General features: G+C 39.4%; 1 protein-coding gene across 10 annotated transcripts in view; it reads right to left on the bottom strand.

Annotated features, from left to right (window-relative positions):
* ABI2 (abl interactor 2) overlaps positions 1 to 19,312 on the bottom strand; it is an 88,035-nt gene that overhangs the window by 17,580 nt on the left and 51,143 nt on the right. For all 10 annotated transcript variants that reach the window (XM_044431893.1, XM_044431892.1, XM_044431894.1 and 7 more), the window contains 3 exons: positions 18,634 to 18,801; positions 16,181 to 16,357; positions 402 to 499 (listed from right to left, as the gene is read on the bottom strand). In XM_044431893.1, coding sequence (XP_044287828.1) covers positions 402 to 499; positions 16,181 to 16,357; positions 18,634 to 18,801 — 443 coding nt within the window. The remainder of the gene's footprint in view (positions 1 to 401; positions 500 to 16,180; positions 16,358 to 18,633; positions 18,802 to 19,312) is intronic.

Raw genomic sequence — 19,312 nt, 5'->3', positions numbered from 1 at the left:
CAAGACACCACCAAGCCTACCAGAATTTTGGACACACTCACACTCTTGCCCTCAGTGGACCTAACTGGGCCTGTGGAATTTCTGTAATCATGTAATACAGGATAGTCCCGCTGATTACATTATATTCCATGTATGCAGCCAAAGATAGTGTAGCACTACTCATAGTTTAAACAAAAGAGCAAATGGCTCCTGCAGAAAGAAGTACTCAACCCAATGGCTTTCCACTACCTCCTGTAACTATAAATATCTTAACTCTTTAAAAAGTTGAGACAGAATATACCTCAAGACCCCACAATGCAAGTTTTAAGCACCTATGAGGCAACAGGAAAGTTTTTTTTTTCTAAATCTTCCCCTTTGCATACTCCCCATCCACCTCTTGATACATATGAAGTTGTACTTACCCAATGGTTCCTTTCCCTGACATTGGTGGGCTGGGTGGTTTCTGGGTGGGTGGTGTGGTACGAGGCAGACCACCCATTTTCATATTCTGTGTACTAACCTGCATGAGAAGTAACAGGAAGAAAAACAAAGCTCACTGAAACTCCTCAAAAAAAAAAAAAAGGATCAAACAAGATTCCTTTGAGAACTGATCTGCAACATTCATGTAGCAAGGAAATGTGTACATCATTATTTTTTAAAGAACATCAATGTCCATGCACATATATTCAATTTCTACCCTGCCCAAAGTGAGTAGCTGCTCTCGAAGAACCCGTGGCTGCACAATGCACAGAGATGTTATGCTGACTGCATTTGCCTTTAGGCCATCACATTTAACATAAGATCACTGGCAATGTTTGGAGTGTCCTATCTCAGTGTTTGGACAACACAGTAACTTTCTGCTACTACTGTGACTGACCAAGCATGCTGGTGTCTGCTGCTCAGTTAGCTCTGTCAAGCTGCATAGATATGTGTTGCCAGTGGAGCTGCTAAACAAGCCATGGATACTTGGATTTGTATCCAAGCATGGGACTCTGGTTTATTGGTCTTCAAACAAATGTAAACCATAAAGCAGGACCTGTCCTTGGCTTTTGGGGGGAGTAACCAGCAGGAGTTCTCAATCCAGGGCCGACCGTGAATCTCAGGTGACGCATCCTCGACTTGTTTAGCCACTCCCACTGGCAACAGCGGCCAAGTGGCGCCATCAAGCAGCATGCACCAGCACAGTTACTCATTGGTTTTGGTCTAAAGAATTCTGGCTTATCATGGCATCCAATGAAACTTTGCTTACTAGGTTTAACTTAAGAGTCACTTCACACAGCATATTTCTAGCAGTGCGTGGCCACTCAGAAGTCAGTTCCATTGAGTTCAGGGGGTTTATTCCAGGTAAGTGGGTGTAGGATTACAATAACATGAAACTATTAATTGCATAATCTGAAATGAGTTATTCAGCTGCATATACAGATACATTCACCTAAGTGCTGGGATTGGCCGGGGCTTCCTACACCAAAACTAGTGGTAACAAAGGCAAATTTGCCATACCATAATGCAAGAAGGGTCCCACAGGTATCACATGACTTTCAGGAAACCTTATTTGTTTCTGATTTCAGCTTTGCATGGAATTTTACTAGATGTGCCCAGAACAGGAAATCCATTAAGTATGTTACACTCTTACGATAATTATAAAAGAAAGAAACAACAGTCAACAGAGGTTATGATTCCTTAAATACAATTAATCTTGTATCCCCACTTCTTAGGAGGGATACTGTGCCACAATGAATGCCTCATTCTCCTGAAAAAGAGGATATGTTCCAAACGAATGGAAGCCAATATTACAGTGGGATGTATTAGGAGTAGTTATATATAAGAAACAGTATAGTTTCTTCTTTTTTTCTTCCCTCTCTATGGTTATGGGGGCCAAAATGATGTGTGTGAATCCACATAAAGCTGCTTCTCACAGAATAGCACAGGTATGGTTGTTTCCTGGCAGAGGTGGGAAAGGGCAGCAGAACATGGGAAGGTGGCATTTACTGGGTCAAACCAATTGCCATCTGGGACAAATATGGTTGACACCAACTAGCAATGGCTCTCCAATGTTTCTGGAAGGATTTTTTCTAGCTCTACCTGGAGATGCTAGGAATTGAACCTGGGACCGTCACACACAAAGCAAGCAATATACCACAAGCTAGGATCCTTCCCCAAACTTGCCCTACAGCATATTAAACTTGTAGCTGCAGTTTTAAAAACTATATAAAATTGAGGTGTATCACTAAAGCAGTCCAGTCTAGTTCAGTTAAAAGTAGATGCACACAGATCTTAAAGGTCTCATTCATATCAATTTTAAATTATCTTTTTATTTTTCAAAATGTATTATAAATGGTTATATAAATAAGCTTCATACTTCCCAGTAACCGGGATGAAAATAAACAGAGAAAAGATGAAATTGTTAGTAAAAAAATCTCACACAGGAGCAGAGAAAAAACTCTGGTAGATCTTCAAATTGTTAAAAAGGTTAAATATTTGGGAATTTTTCTTACAGCTAAGTGTACTACATTGAAAGAAGACGATGATAAACTATCTAAGGAAATTAAGAGTGATTTGGAAAAATGGGCTAAATTGCAGTTATCTTTGCTGGGAAGAATAGTGCTAGTTAAAACGAATATATTACCAAAGCTTTTATTTCAAATGATTCCCATAAAAATTGATAAAATATTTTTTGATGATTTAAATTCTCAAATCTCGAGATTTATATGGAAAAAGAAGAAACCAAGGATTAAATTAAAAATGCTCCAAGAGGCTAAAGAGAATGGGGTTTTTAGCCTTCCCGATTGGATGTTGTATTATCAAGCTTCTGTTTTAACGTGGCTAAAAGAATGGATAACTTTAAGAAATAAGAGAATTTTATATCTTGAAGGGCATCATTTGCAAATGGGTTGGCAAGCTTATATGTGGTATGAAAAGTGTAAGGCACATGGTTGTTTTTTAAATCATTACATTAGGAAATCATTAATGTCGGTGAGGGAAAAGTTAAAGACAAAATTGTATAATAAATGACCAAGATGGCTTTCACCTATGGAAGCTTTTGTATATCCAAATGCATTGAATTTCGAAAAGATTGTGAGATATGATGATATTTTGGATAATGATGGAGGACTGAAATTGAATCAAGAAATACAAGAACAAGGAACTACTATTTCTTGGTGGCATAAGGTGCAGATACAATCAAGATATGCTAAAGACTGTAGAATGTGGGGCTTCTATAAGGACTTAACAGCATTTGATCAGGCGATTCTTAAATCAGATGAGAAAATGATTAAAAGATTATATAACTTCTTACTAGATAAAAGAATGGAAGATGAACAGGTTAAGGAAACTATGATAACTTTGGATATAATATTGAATTAGAAAAATGGCAAAAGCTGTGAGAAAAAAATATTAAACATTAGCAACTTCATATAAAGAAAACCTATATAAAATATTTTATAGATGGTATCTGTCGCCAAATAGATTAGCTAAGATGTTTCCAAATATGTCAAATGGATGTTGGAAATATAAATACAAACTGGGTACTTTCTATCATATGTGGTGGACCTGTGATAAGGCGAAAAAATACTGGATTAAAACACATAAATGGCTTGAGGAAATGTTACAAAAATCTTTGGCATTTAAACCTGAAGTTTTCTTATTAGGTATTATACCTGATGATGTTAGCAAACAAGTAATGTATTTGACTCTACATGTAATCACTGCAGCGAGGATTGCATTTGCCCAATACTGGAAGAGTGTCGTGGCACATAAACAATCCACACTTTCAGGAGCAATAAAACTACAGTCCTTTAATGCTAATTGTCTACAAGATTTACAACTCTATAGATAAGCTCTCCAATTGAGGCCCTTGGTATGCAGATGTTAACCCTCTAATGGCTTCTCTCCCTGAGCCCACGTGGGATTACTCTTCTAAGTCACGCCTTTCCTCTCTCTTACCAAATTCTGTCACTGTTCATATCTGCGTAGAATCCGGCAATTGGTTGCTCGAGAGAAATCCACCACGCCCACTGTGTCTTCTGTTTCATGCTCAGGAGAATCAGCATCAGAGGGGGAAGGAGCAGTTTGCCCTGCCTCCTTCCGAGTAGAACCTGCAGCCTCCTCTCTCTCGGGACTCTCTGGCTTAGATGAGGGCTCAGGAATTTTGCTCAATGGGCTGGGAGTCAGAGGGAGGTGCAGCTGCTTGCTCATCCGCCCCCAGGCTGGGTTGTGGGGTTGGCTTTTGGGCACAGGGTGTCACACACAAGACCTCCTCGTGAGTCACTGTCTCTGTCGGGGCTTCATGCACGACACAGAGTGAAGAGCCACCTACCAACAAACTGATCCTAAAAAAGATCTTGGACTGTGCAGAAATGGACTGACTTTGTCATTGAAGGAGAAAGAAGATACAGACGTCTATCAAACTTGGGACTTTTTTTATTACTGGCTAGAGAAACAGGGCTTTGCATAGATTTAAATATGTTTATAATTTAACATAAGAAGAAAAAATGTGGGGGGCTGACCCAGTAGGTCTGATGTTTCCGATGACTGGTGTTGTTTTTAGCTTTGTGTGCGTGTGTGTGTGTGTGTGTGTGTGGGTGTGTTAGGTTTATTTAGAATAAAACTTATTCAAAAAAAAATAAGCTTCATACTTAACATACATAGTTTTACTTGTGACCGCCTAAGCAAACACTGATATGTCTGACTTTTTAATGAGTTTTTAAAACTTCCTAGTATTTATTGCCACAAAAGAATGATAATATTACCAGCTTTTAATTCTGTTATAGATCACCTCAGTTATTAGGAAATGGTGGCTGTTTTATTGATCAATTTCATGAAATGCTGATGACAGATTAAATACAGGATGCTATAAATATGAGGAATGAATAAAATGTATGTCTCACGCTTATCAGCATCGGTGAGAACTGATCTAAGAAATAAACTTAATGGCTTATTTCCACATAAATCACAAACATGAGACTACTGTGATGACTTGCATTTAGATACAGGAAGAGTTTGCTGTGTCGAGATTAAGAGAGCAATACTATGGCCTCTTGATGCACCTGGCAAGCCACAGAATTTGCTGGATTCCCAGATTCAACGTCAGATTCAGAGCGCCAACGATAGAGCCAGGAATCAGAGCTCTTCTCCTCTCCCACTTGCTGCCAAGGTCTGCCTCTGCTGCTCCTTCCACACTGACAGGATGACCCTATGCCACCAAGTTCTGGGCTTTACAAAAGAGCTGCACCCTCAGTCAATCTGGATTCAAATCCTATCTCATTGGTGCAGCCTTGGAGAAGCTACTTAAGCTGACTTCCTCGCCAACCGAGACAGAAATAGTGGGGACTCACAACACCCATGAGGTTTATGGGATATACTAGACTCTGTAACTAATTCTTTTTAAAGGAATGCTTTTACCACATGTAAGCCAAACATATGAGACACAACTTATCAGAAGACACACCTCCACCATGACAGGTATTTGGGTTCAGGAAATCTAAGCCATTTTACAATGGGCTGTTCAAAGTCTGACTGCAAAATCTGCCATGTTTTCAATGGCACCGATAAGATGGCTGGCTTATTTTACAGTTTCAGGTTGGTGGTATGAACAGAACCAGAGAAAATGTCTGCATTTTGGAGTAAATTCCTCCATTGCCCTTCCTATACACAGTATCCAGAGATTCACTTCCAGACACATGGACTGGTACAGTGTTGTGCCTAACAACTCAGAGGAGTTGTTAGCACGCGAGAGAGAACAAGAAGCTCCCAGCAAGAGTCAGGCCTTAGAACAAGATTTCTACTTGGTGCCTATTGCACAAACCCCCGCCCTGCCACCTGGCTTTGATGAAGTTTTTCTTCAGCCAGAGCAAGTCAGCATTCTTCAGAGAGATAATGTTGCTAGGCAGCCAGTGGAACAGCCTGTTGCCATGGAGAGTGCCCAAAAGAGGAGAAGGATTAGAGGCAAGGGAAAGTGAAAGAAGAAGGGAGAGGAGTTTATCTAGCCCTCGTGGGGAAGGGTGTTCCAGTAAGTTGAAGAGTGCGTCGTAAATCTGAGATAGGTCAGAAAGGAGGGGGCAACTGTGTTGCTTAGAACTGCCATTAACAGCTCCTGTATTATTCATTGCCTGTGTATCTTTGAAGTTATTTAGAATAAAAGCCTGTTTATTTATTGCCTGTTCCTGTGTGAGTAATTAGGAAGAGTGCTCCGGCCTCACGACATACAGCGACAACTACAATCCATGATTTCTCTACAACCTATCTTTAGCTAGGTTGTACCTTTTCCAGGTGAGGCTTAATGATCAAGCAAAGCATAGCTGTAAATGTCTGGAAGCCAAAACTTGTATTAAGTTGGAAAATAACTTCTTCAAAAGCCAAATAATATTTACAATTATTGTTTTTATAATAGGATGAATTTATTTAAGATGAATAAATATTCAGGTTAAGGTAACCTTACTTACCTACCCTCCCTGTCGGGACAAGTTATAAGGGTACAGCTTTGTTTGATTACCTACCAAAAGCCAAGCAATCTGTATCATGAATTTTGCTGTAGCAAAATTCCAGTCACAAATATTCAGACATATATGTGGCAAGTGAAGGCCACAAATGCCATGTATGTATGCATATTTAGAAACAATGTCCTTTAAGGTTGCAATCCTATACGCGCTTGCCTGGGATTAAGCCTCCCTGAACTCTTAGAAAACATACATAGGATTGTACTATGAGGCAACTTTCATGAATATGAAACCTTTACTTACAGCAACTGAGAAGTTAGGTAAACATAAGTAGCAATGTTTGTAGGGGGAAGGAAGCAGCAAACAGCATAATGAAAAAGGGAACCGTTTATTCTACACACAGAACACTGCCATGTATCTGGTATATGAATTCTATTTTCTCCAGAGCTGCAGCCTTATCTTTTACCTGGCTTGTCAAACATTTATTTGTCTGTTTACACAGATATCAAGAACTTTGTCTATTTCTTAACTCCCTAAATATCCAAGTTGCTTTTTCTTCCAAGACTCACATGAAGTACTAAAAGCTAGGAGAGCTTTTAAATCAGCACTGCCATGCAGCCAAACAGTTGTCCCTGAAGATGGCAAGTAACTCATTGTTTTACAACTAACAGTACTCCTCCTCAAGTTCTGAGCTAAAACAAATTCCAAGTTTGGAAAATGAACTCTCTGTATAACTATATCCATCCAGTCCTCCTAACATCAATGTTGCTCTAAAAGTTAATTGAAGTCAGCTTAAATTAAGATGCCCCAAACAACCAAATAGACAATATTAAGAATGAGAGACTGTTCAGGACTCTATCTCATTTAAGCACAACATGCAAGTAGCATGAGGTCACTGTACCTCATTAGTAACCCCAAAAAGCTTTCATATCACACAGAAAATGCTGGAGGTGGAAGGATTAATTTTAAAAAGCATGAGAATTCACTTCACGCAGGTATATTGTGCATGTATGCCATTTATGTTTGAAGCACATAGACAGAAACGTCACACAGCTACTTGGATTATGACTGTGTAGGTATACCATACATCTTAGCTGTCTCTAGGGGTCTCAGCTAAGTACTAAAAAAATTTAAACAATGGCATAGCTGTCCCACTGCAGGATGAACGTCAAAAGAAAGATGCCCAACATGTGTCTATTCCATTTTAACTCCACAGCCACAATCCAGAGAAATGTGCAATCACTTCTCTTTGCCCAGAGCAGTTTAAATTGAAAAGGTACACGATCCCACGGCACATCATAAATGGTTTTGACATTTGGAGGAGTTGTAATCTTTAATATAACATGGGGTTCCAGAAAAGAGTCAAAAGGTTCTAAATTGTTAGCATGCCAGAAAAAGTTTTCAGGTCTATGGTCCATGTACTTTACAATAAAAGATGGGAAGCAACTATAATTTTATATAGCAGCTTTACAAATGGAAATAACATTTTTCCATTTTATTATACAGTTTTAAGCAAAAATTCAAGGGTAAAAGAAAAAATATTTCTACAAATTAAAATATTAAAAAGGTGAGCATTGTAACATCTTGGCTACTCTCAAGTGAAATGCAATGATTTGCAAAACATACATGTCCCATTTTTCGTGTCCACAGTGCAACAACCTCCCCTAGTCAGCACTACTGCTTAATTCAGAAAATTAAAAACCCTCAGATGAGTGGTAAGTGCCAAAAGGCAAAGGAAGTATCACAATTGTTTAAATTAATGAAGAAAGTGACCTGAAGGTCTTAGTTTCCAGGATTCAAAGGCAGGGCAAGGGAGAGGCAGCTTATTACTTTTGCATTTGTTTTGAAATTGAACTGTGAAGCTTCAACACACATACAGAAACCAGTCTTTAAAAAAAAACACATTAATTATGTATGCTTTATACCTGCCTCAGTTAAATTAAAAATATAATCTCTCTTCCTCCCAAACACTTTAGAATAGTGCTGTGGAGTAGTCTAGTGAGGCTTTCACGTTGTTCAGAACTGCACATGAACAAAGCTTTGCTAAAACAATGCAAGTAGCAGTTCATCATCAAAACTGTGTGCAGCAGTAGGCAGTCTAAAATACCTGAGATTCCTTGATCAATAGCACTCAAGTTGCATTCAGTTCTGACTGTAGGTTTCCAAGCTGATTTTTTATATAAGTTGAAAATGGGGCAAATGAGGGGGCAAAGGGTCCCTCCCTTGTCTGACCACAGCAGTTCCTCCTCCATGCAGGCCAATGGAGGAAATATGTGTCCACATATGTAGGATACAGGAAAAGTTTGCAAAATTCCTGGGTTTCCACCCCAAATCCTGAATCAAAAAAGCCTAGAAAAGGGAACATGGCATCCACACAAAGGCTCTTTTCAATTCTAATGCCTTTTATACAAGACAGTGGGCAAATTCACATGATACATTAAACCCAGGGCAACTCTGAAGCCACCCCAGGTTTAAAATAGTCTGGGGGTCCTCCTCTGCCTGACAAACAATCAGGCTCAACAGGAGTTCTAACGCACCTCATCCCCCTCAGTCCCTGTCCCCCCCAGCCTTCTAGGGGTCACTGCAGGAACTCTGAGTGGGGGTTACAGCCACTGAAGAGCAGCTAAGCAGCACTTACAGTGGCTCTCATTAGCTTCCCTGCCCCATGCTCCTGCAAGTGCCAGGAGAGCAAAACTACTTGTGAGCACTTGGGGTGGCCCCAAGGCAACTTGGCCAGAGTGGCCACACTTTCTGCTGTTTTGGCCAAGCAGCTCTGTGAGTGTTTTCGGCTTGATCATGGCTTTTGAAGCAGGGCTTGGAGGACCTGCTAAGCCAGACACTCAGCCAACCCTAGAGCAAGGCATGGCTTCTGAGGGTGACTTTGTAGCTGCCACAGCATGAAGCCAGTCAGGCTCAGATGACATGTTAAGGCACCATGTCTTTGAAGCCACAGTGCCTTTGCCAAGTCTTGCTAGTACTTGTAATATTCACCTATGAAAAGCACTCAGCAGCTGCATTTCTAAGATTATACCCTACACCAAAATGGAAAACGACCTATGGACCATGTGCAGCTTCTGGCATTTCTGCATGCTCCACCCATTTACTCCCTGACCTAGTGGGGAGAGGTAGCTCCTTCTAATCCAGGTAATCTTTTAAAAAACTGGTCTGAATGGATGGTGAAGGGAGGGAGGAATGTTTTTTCTTCTTCTTTTTTTTAAAGGGATTGCCAGGAATGTTAAAAGAAATGACTGACCAAGAACAAAATCTTGGGCTGGGGTGGACAGCTCAGTGAAAATGTCCACTCAGTGTGCAACTACTGGGAAAAAGGCAAACTTTGTGCTAGGCATAAAAAGATCATTAAAATAAAATTGTCAACATCATGCCCCTCCTTTTATATAAATATATGGTGTGGCCACACTCATAATGCCAATGTACACCAGTTGCCGGGGAACACATATGGGAGTGTGTTGTTGCATGCATGCCCTGCCTGTGACTTTGCTGTGGACAGGGGGCTGGCCACTATGGGAAGATACTGCTAGACTAGAGAGACAGCTGGCCTGCTCCAGCAGGGTTCTTTTTATATTCGTAATCAATGAATGAACATGCCAGCATCCATCCAAAGAGGGAGAGGGAGGGTGAAACAGAAAACAAGGAAGCGAGAGGGGCAGAGAAAAGGTAATGAAAGAGTACGTGGTCACTATGGCCCATGTGCTCCTTTGGTATACAGCCCACAACAGGTTCCTTCAAGAGAAAAAGATTCCCATTCCTGCCCTAGGCAACGTGGCCTCTGCCTATTAGCCAGGCTCCAAGAACACTTGGATTTTGAGACCACTTTGATACTGAAAACTGGTAAGACAGTAGTATGCTTCTGCAGAAAAAAACACAAATGCAGCCTAGTGGAGCACAATACTAACAAGAACTGTCAGTACACTGATAAGCCATAAGCAAACCAGCAGACACACCATTTTCAACCTGAAGGGTTTTGAAAAACTAAGGTAAGGGTGGCACACCTGATTTGCAGCTGGAAAGCTAGGTAGCCTCAATTTCTGTTGTCACCTACATCAGATTTTTTTTATTCTTCACATCTATATCTCAACCATCCTCAGAGGGACTCAGTACAATATATCTATGAACTTTCTTATTTCAGTTTGACTTATAGCTGCCCCTATGAAGTGGATAAAGCTGAGCATGTGTGACTGACCCAATATAATCCTGTTAGCTTTGCGGCTCAGTGGAGATTTGAACATGGGTGTCTCAAAGCCACTGTCTAATAAAGCACATTGGCACTAGCTGTGCTCAGCCAATACATCCTAGAGACCACTACAAAAACATAAACAGGACTGCAATGCATGTTACTCAGCTGGGAGTCCATGGAATTCAGCACGGTGTACTCCCAAGTGTGCATAATATTTCAGCCTTAGATATTCCTGCCATCTTCCACAAATTTCATCAGAACATTTAGATGGTAACACATTCTTCGCAATATCCCCTAGAGACCAATACATGGCCTCTAATAGCAGGAGAATCTTCTAGTTTAACCTTCCCAAAGCCTCTTCATATTGGTAAAATAATGCAAAGGTACTTATTAAGCAGTAAGCTATGGACCACAGACAATTAAAGAAGTTATTTTAAGTAATGACTGTAATTTAAAAAAAAAACAACTCTCCAAACATATATCTACAGCTAAAGAAAACAAATTCTGAGTATAAAAAGGTTAGGTTACAAGTTGGTTACTTAACAAGCAAAGCCGTTAAAGCCTTGCATTCAAAGCTTGACCTTACTACCAACCACAGATCAGAACCACATTCCTCATTCTAGTGAGCTCTGCACAAAATAAAGGGGTGAGCTGTTTTAAGAATACTATGAAAAATCATTGTGGAGACCAGTAACCAGAGCAGCAACCCAAAGATAAAGGTTAAGAAAGTTTGTTACTCCACATCAGAAATAACAGTGTACGTATACTCATTAGGCTGAAGATTTCCTACAGCTGACGCTGGAAAACAGATGCAGCATGGAATCTACAACTTAATCAGTATAGGTGCTTGGCGCGCGTGTACACACAATTATATCTGACGTGTGTGTAGAAGCTATTGAATACTTGACAATTTTAAGAAAGACTAACCTTTCCCTTCCACAAGGAACCTCTTAACTAAGCTAACCTATAGCACCATTAAAAGTAATTCAAGTTTACAAACCTAATTAACAAATAACAGATGCACCCAATAAATACATGCGTGGAAGGCAACACATACAACCAAACTTTCTCTTTCCTTTCTTTCTCTCTGAGCCCCAAGCTCTAGCCCTCGCAACCCTCAGTGCCCCAGAAGAAGCTTCTCTAGATGGTCAGTAGACCTGCCTCAGCAGAAGAGCTTCAGCAATGGTGAAACAGAAATCTTGCTCTGCTCTGCTCCCTTTCAGGTGACTCTCCTCTCCCACTGCAGTGCAATATCACACAGCCTCCACAAGAGAGATGGGGAACCTGACCTTGGAGAGAAGTCGGGTAGGCATTAGGGGCTGCAAAGAGGAAGAGGAAGAACAATTGCATGAGCTGCCTTCCACTTGCACAACCAATGGAAACATCACCCTAACCTGATTTCCTGAGGCCAAGTTTACAGCTGTTTATTGTAGCACTATGGATTGACTTGTCCCACATTTCTAAACTGCAAGTAATTTGCTTTATGTTAAATCACACTTTAATTAATTGTATAATTAAATAAAATGAATAAATTAATTTATTTCTACACTCTATTTTCAGCCACATTTTACAATATTTTATTTTTTCCATTGGGGGTCATGCAATTAGCTCCATGCACTCGCCGGGGGGGGGGGGTGATGTGAGTGAGTGGCTGGAAAGCATATTAGGTTGCATAATAAAATACCATTGAGAAGTCAGGGTAAAACACTGGGTAGAGAGAGCTATGCTTCACTGGATGCTGCAAGCCTTGAGCACACATAAAGCAGTTCTGCATTTTTACTGTCTTTGGAGTCAACAAAGTTAGATGAATCTAAATTAACAGTGTTAAATTTTAAAGGCTAATGGAATTTCAACATATCCATCTTTTTCTGTATTGTGCCATTTGATTGCAAACGCCTTGACATGAAGGCGTGCATTCAAGCGTGGCAACACTGAGAACAACACAAGTCAATGTTAAGCCCTAATTAATACAGTTTAGACTACAAGTATGGGAGAAGCTATGTAAACACATGCAGTTTTATAGAGGTGTTTACAAAAACCTTCAGTTCTACTTTTGAACAGTTATTTGTGGCAGTGTATTGGCCTGCAACACCAGGCAAACAGAAGGACCAAAACAGAAGGATTAGTTAGCTGGTGCAGGAGTCTAAGGGTTGGATTGGAAACTAATACTTGATAATACCACTTTTTCAAAGACAAAAACATGCCCCAAATTACTTTTGATTTTGCAAGACAGGATAAGCTTGCAAATTCAAGCACTATTCATAAAGGTAGTCAAAGCACATCATATATAAGATTAAAAAGATATTACATAGGGGGAGATCAGGGAATGTGTTATAAATAGCCATCTTACTTTTCTCATTGGTTTTCAAGAACCTTATTAATTATACACCATTAAGGAGCACCATTTTATTAGGCTTAAAAATACTTTATAAATCATAGAAGCACAAGATAATGTTATTCATGCTTACCCAGTCACAAGAAATTAGCACTCTCCCCATATGTAATAGTCAGAAGAACAAGAATGAAATCCAGCCCTGTTGTTTCTTACCTTAAATCTAAGCAACCACTTAATGCATAAATGAAGCAAATAAAAGAGGTAGGAAGAAAAGCATTGAAAGGTTAGTTGAAACTTCAGGATATGGAGAGAGAAGGGAAAAAAGAAAGAAGTTAAGCATTTAGCATTAACCAAATAATGTATCAGTAGATCACAGAAAGAGTGATTAAAGCAGAATGTGTCATGAACAAAGGGTTTTCAAGATGAAACTTTTTCATAAGGTCATTAAGATGCAATTAATGATATCTTAAGAAAGTTAAGATATCAAGATAATATTCTTAAAATACTATTCATTCCAAAGGACAGCACTCAATGTTTCAAACACTATTGATTAGACACATAACAGAGGGCCATTAATCCTCCCAAGGATTAGCTTCTGTCAATTAACTTCTTGTTCCTATGTGGACTAGCTTATTTGAAGTAGCTTCCTGCAAGTGTTGCTCTGCAGAACATTTTTACCCAACTAGTAAATGGCTAATCTTAATTCTAGATAATTTTTGCATGTGCATCTGCATCATATTTCACAACTCATGCAATACTAGAGACATTAACATGACCAAACTTAATCCAATATAAAAGCGTTATCTCATAAATCTACTGTTTAGTTTATTATAATTAAATCATTATTTCATGGTCCTGCATACACTGTAGCTTGTTTGATCAATTAAAGGTAAAGGTAAAGGTTTCCCCTTGACGATAAGTCCAGTCATGCCTGACTCTAGGAGGCAGTGCTGTCTGCAGACAGTCTCTATGGTCATGTGGCCGGCATGACTAAACACCGAAGTGAACAGAACGCTGTTACCTTCCCAATGCTGTTACCTTCCCATGGAAGTGGTACCTTTTTAGCTACTTGCATTTGCATGCTTTCAAACTGCAAGGTTGGCAGAAGCTGGGACAGAGCAACGGGAACTCACCCCGTTGTGCAGATTCGAACCGGCGACCTTTCGATCAACCAGCCCAGCAGCACAGCAGTTTAAACCACTGCGCCACCTGCATCCCGTTTGATCAATTACACAAAATTAAAAATTGCTTAATTTCTTAAAACTCAAATCAAGCCATAACTATAAGGTATCGCAAACCAAATCAGCTTTCATAAAAGAAAAAGCTACATACCTATAGTTTATGTCACTGCTCTGGGTTCCATAAATTTACAGGATTTATTTCAAAATGCAGCTACAGAAATAGACCTTTAAAATGAGATTATAAATGAAGAGATTCCCCTACACCATTTTACTTAACCCAGGTGTTTTGTAGAGTCTGTTTGCTATTGCCTGTTTTAGCTATTTTAAACTTTTTTTCTGTTTTTCTGATATTTTATTACATGTTATTGTTTTATGGATTGTTGTAGTCCAGCCGGAAAGCTTCAGCTGCGGGTGGTATGGAAATGAAATAAATATTTTCTTCACCTAATTTTTCCATTTATTTCTATATATGTTTGTCCAGCTCTCCTACTGAAAGGGACTCAGAACAGCTAATTAAGAGTGCAACTGAATTAAGCATTAGCTACACTGTGCCAGAGCTTATCTGGGCATATAAAGACTTCCTTTACTAACTACCATCATCTTTGGAACAGATGGTGCTCATCAGCCAGCAAAACAGTCACCACTGCCAAAATAAATGCCTCCCTTTCCTACCTAGCCCCCAATGCAGTCACTCTCAAAATGTAAGCATAAACATAACTGGGATAGTAACCATCACTGAGATTCTGCTCTATAAAGCCCGAAAAGCTGATATTTATACCATATATCTTTATGACAGGGCCCTCTAGATGTTAAATTCCTTTTAACAGGCACTAAATTGTGCTTCTAATTCACTAATATTTAAGGCTAGTATTTCACTCACAAATTATTGTTCACTTTCAGTACAGTTCTGTGTATTAGTTTACATAGATAATGCTTTTAGTGAAGCATGATGGCTTATATAATGCGAAGTGTTTGGGTATACTTACTTTTAATATAACTTCCCTGAAGGCATTTTCCTTTTTTTAAAACATTGTAAAACAGCAAATAACATGTCATTCAAAAAGAGATGCATGAGTAACACAGGGTGCAATCCTATGCATGCTTAGGCAGAAAAAAGTCCTACAGCATGGCTGGCTGCAGAATGCTGCAAGGCATAGGACGTGTATGTCTGAACGCACACAGGATTGTGCCCTACATACCATGCTCTTTAACTTCAAACAATTCCCATGGAAACAGAGACAATGACGTGCCTCTCTGCCCCTGCCCTGTTGCAACCTTGCTGACAGGAGGAGTTGCAGACCTTGTAAATCATTCCTAGGCACATTTGCCTTTCCTTTCTCAGAGGAACTTTCACAATTTGTTAGTCTCATAATTACTTCACATATTTCAAGAGTACAATTTGGAAAGGACATGCAAGTCTATGCACAAAATTTGTTCATGCTATTTATACAAATCATGCAGACAAATTGTACAGGCGAGTCAATTTGCAATTCTGCAGTATGTTAGATTTTAGTACAAGTCTTGTTAGAATTATGTGCACAGACAGCTTTGTACTTCTTCTAATGTTGTTTTTAAAACTATAAACAGATACAAAAGCCTGGTGCCTTTGCTTTGCCTGTCATGCAAGTCTGGAAACCCTACACTGGCCTGACAGAAGGTGCTAGTAGTGCACTGCATGTTGCTCACTAACAAAATTTAGGATGAACAGAAGGGGGAGAATACATACTCTGCAGTCACAGAGGTACCTGTGACAATCCAGTCAGGCATAAGGGACTGGCATCAAATGCTTTCCAAGATGAAAGCCTTCTACAAACTGCAGGGAACACAAACACCTAGAAAGGCTAAATTTCATTTTTTTTGGTGGGGTTTTTGTTTTCTTCTGCAAGAGGGACACATTCAGAAGAAATAATATGGGATCAGTAAGGATCATCATAACACTGGAGGTGGAGAATCCATGCAGCTATTTGAAGGAAGAAAAATCTACACAGAAATGTTTCCATTCTGAGAACATATAGGCAAGATGGTCCTATCTGAACAATTCCACATCACCACTTACCTTTACCCCATGTCCAGTATCATCTAGAATTGTATAATCAATAGGTTTTCTAATATAGCGAACTGGTCGCTCCAGGTTGGCTGGTGCAATAATTTTGTGAGTTCTTGAAGTGTTTTTATTTGTAGTCAAGATGCCAATTTCTCTTCTAGCCACTTTTTCTTTGTGTATGTCAACTGTCTGTAGGAATAAAAAAATACAAGTTTAAGTAATTAGTTGAATGTGCTTTTCCAATTATGAAAATGTATTTAAGCAAGCTGTTCAGTATCACTACAACACCGTCATTTCCAAGGATACACACAGCCTTTTTGTTCCAATATAAATATCTATTCTTCTTTGTTTAGATTTCACAGAATACATCTACTTAAATACTACAGGGAATGTCCAAAACATTCTCATAAAATGGGAATGTTATCCATTGAAGCACCAAACTATTATAAGTGACAGAAAATTAAGCCACCAAAGCAGTAAAACATTTGCCTCGAGTGCCTAAAACAACTGATAAAGGGTGACACACATTTTCATGTCCGTTAAAATATACATTTTGATGTTTTCTCCAAAACCAGGTCATTAGAAAATGCAATCTGAGGTATCACTTGCACACAGGGATGTGGAGGAATCCGTGGGTTGGTGCTGGGAATCTGATGGGTTATCTGGGCTCAACTCCCTGGACTCCAATCCACTCTGTCACACTCCTGAGTCCAAGCACCTGATGAGTGTGTCCAAGAGTTTTCAGGGAGTTCACCAGGAATCAAGCCCCACATGTCCCACAGCTGCACCTGACATGGCAGAGGGATGCTGCCCCAGCAGTGGTTGCACAGGGCTAACCAAAGATGGAGAAGGTTGCTTGAGTGGGTCTTATCCAGGATGGAGCGGCATCCCCCTTCCATGTTGCCTGAGCAATCTTTGTGCACAAGAGGAAGACTGCAAACGCTAAAGGGACGGATTTTGGTGTGTTTCATCCCAATTTGAAAATCCACTTGCTTGAAATGGCTGTCAGGCCAATGTATGCACTATCATTGAAGTTGTAGTGACTACTTTTAACTATCACGATGCAATATACACCTGCAAACCTTATAAACATTTCTTCGTCCAAGCTCAGACTTCTTTAGCATGTGCTGTGCATTGTCACAAATGGAAAGAAGTATGGTTTGAATAGCCAGAAGCATTATTTTAAAATTCTCAGAGGAAGGGTGTCAAGAAGACCATATCTTATCCAAGAAGTTTTAAATATGAGTAAAAATCACCTTAATTCTTATACAGCAGTGAAAGTGTGTGTATACTGAGAAGTATATGCATAAATTAAGAAATTAAACCTTGTTGATAATGGCCAATGCTTTACACTCTTCCTCCTCATTTCATGAATCTCTGAAAATACCAAAGATTACCCAGGACAAGCTTCAAGATGAAGGAAATTTCTAAATTCTCCCTCTACAACTCTTGGCTTTTTCTAAGGTTAGGAAATGACAGAGATACAGCCATAAGGATAGGGATAAAGCATTTATGGTTCTCCAGCTTTTCTTAACAAAGGAAAGTTTGCAAGGCAAACTGGAGGCCAGAGGGAGCTCTATAAATGAGGGATTGTGCATGTTTTTAGGACAGGTAAGCATAAATGTAAGCAATGTGCTGGCAAGGATCATACCTGAAGTTTTGATATACTCAAGGTATGAGTTAGGGAAGCCTGTGAAGTATCAAGGACAGCAGGGCCTGTTCCAAGTATAGCTTTTACACTGTAAAGCTATTGTAAAGCTGTGAGAACTTTTCTATTCAATATGGGGCTAACAGACATTATGTTTAAGTAAGTAGTATCAAGAAGCTCCAGAATTTTAAAAAGTTAAAGTAATGGAGCATATAGAAATGATATATTTTAAACAGAAGGGCAAGACTTAAAACACAGTGCACCACTAGAAAAGGAAGAGCCTAGGGAGATAAGAAGACAAAAAAAAATTGATCAGGTATCCAGAACCAAAAGAGTATTTCAAATTCTTAGACACCCAGACAGTTTGAATTATTTTCCCAATCTACTAGTAAACTTATTTTTAAAAAATTCTTAATTATACGTGCTTTTTTAAAATTTATTGTCAAACCCACCCCATTAGCAATAAGATTCCCTGGGTGGGTTACAGCAGAAGAAAATACAAAGCCAAATCGCCACAAATAGACCTTTTGGAATCTTCTGAAGTTCTAGCTGTGGTGATCTCAATGATATTCCGCTATCATGGAACTCCCTCCCTCCAAGAAAATGGTCCATGAGGGTTCTACCCTTTCATCAATACCACCACTCAGTGAGACAGACCAGGAAGAGAGATGTGCTAACTAGCCCAAGGTCATCCAATGAGCTTCATGGCTGAGAGGACTTAGATGATCTGGGTGACCTGGATTCCAAAGTCCAATACTATCTGCTGTACCAGACTAGTTGCTGGATACAAATGGAACAAACAAACAAATTCTCTCACTTGTGAAATGTGGTTGATTGAAGATTCCATGCGCCTAAGCTGGGATGCCTGGATATCCAGCATCTGTAGAACATTGTTGGCCAAGGTGTTGATCAAGTAAGCTACACTTGCTAAAGACTGAGTTGTGTATGCTTTGGTTTCTTCTAGGGCACGTTGCTTATCTGTTGACTAAAGAAAAGGAAAATATTAATAAATGTGTACTTTCTGTATGAACTACTTTGATGCTGCAAGTAACATGCATCAAAAGAACAGGAAATTCCATTATTTTTACCATTTTACCCCACTACACCCATTAGGTGGACATGAAAGTGGTTTTAAGTGCTTTGCAGAGCAACTAATCAGCAATTTCAGTATAATATTTTCAAGGTGCTCTGTATCACCTGGACTATTTACAAAATACTTGAAGTGTTATACCCGACAGCATGCTTGATGCATCTGATTAAATTTCCCCAACATTCAAATTAATGTTTTCAAAGGTAAATTAATATATACAAAATGCATATATACAAGTCATTGGTTCTTCAGGTCTTATTCATTTCCCATTTTGTTCCTTTTTCACAGGAGCAATTTCAGAACATGGAAAGTCCCATACAACCTCAAAAGTTCAATACAACCTAAAAATCTATGAGAGAAACAAATTTAGTCACATTCATGCCCAATACTTCTAAACCAACCAATC

The sequence above is a fragment of the Varanus komodoensis genome, unplaced genomic scaffold, assembly GCF_004798865.1.
Source record: "Varanus komodoensis strain SLA01 unplaced genomic scaffold, ASM479886v1 scaffold23, whole genome shotgun sequence".
In the NCBI taxonomy this organism is placed as follows: Eukaryota; Metazoa; Chordata; class Lepidosauria; order Squamata; family Varanidae; genus Varanus; species Varanus komodoensis.
This window is presented reverse-complemented; position numbering and strand designations above follow the sequence as displayed.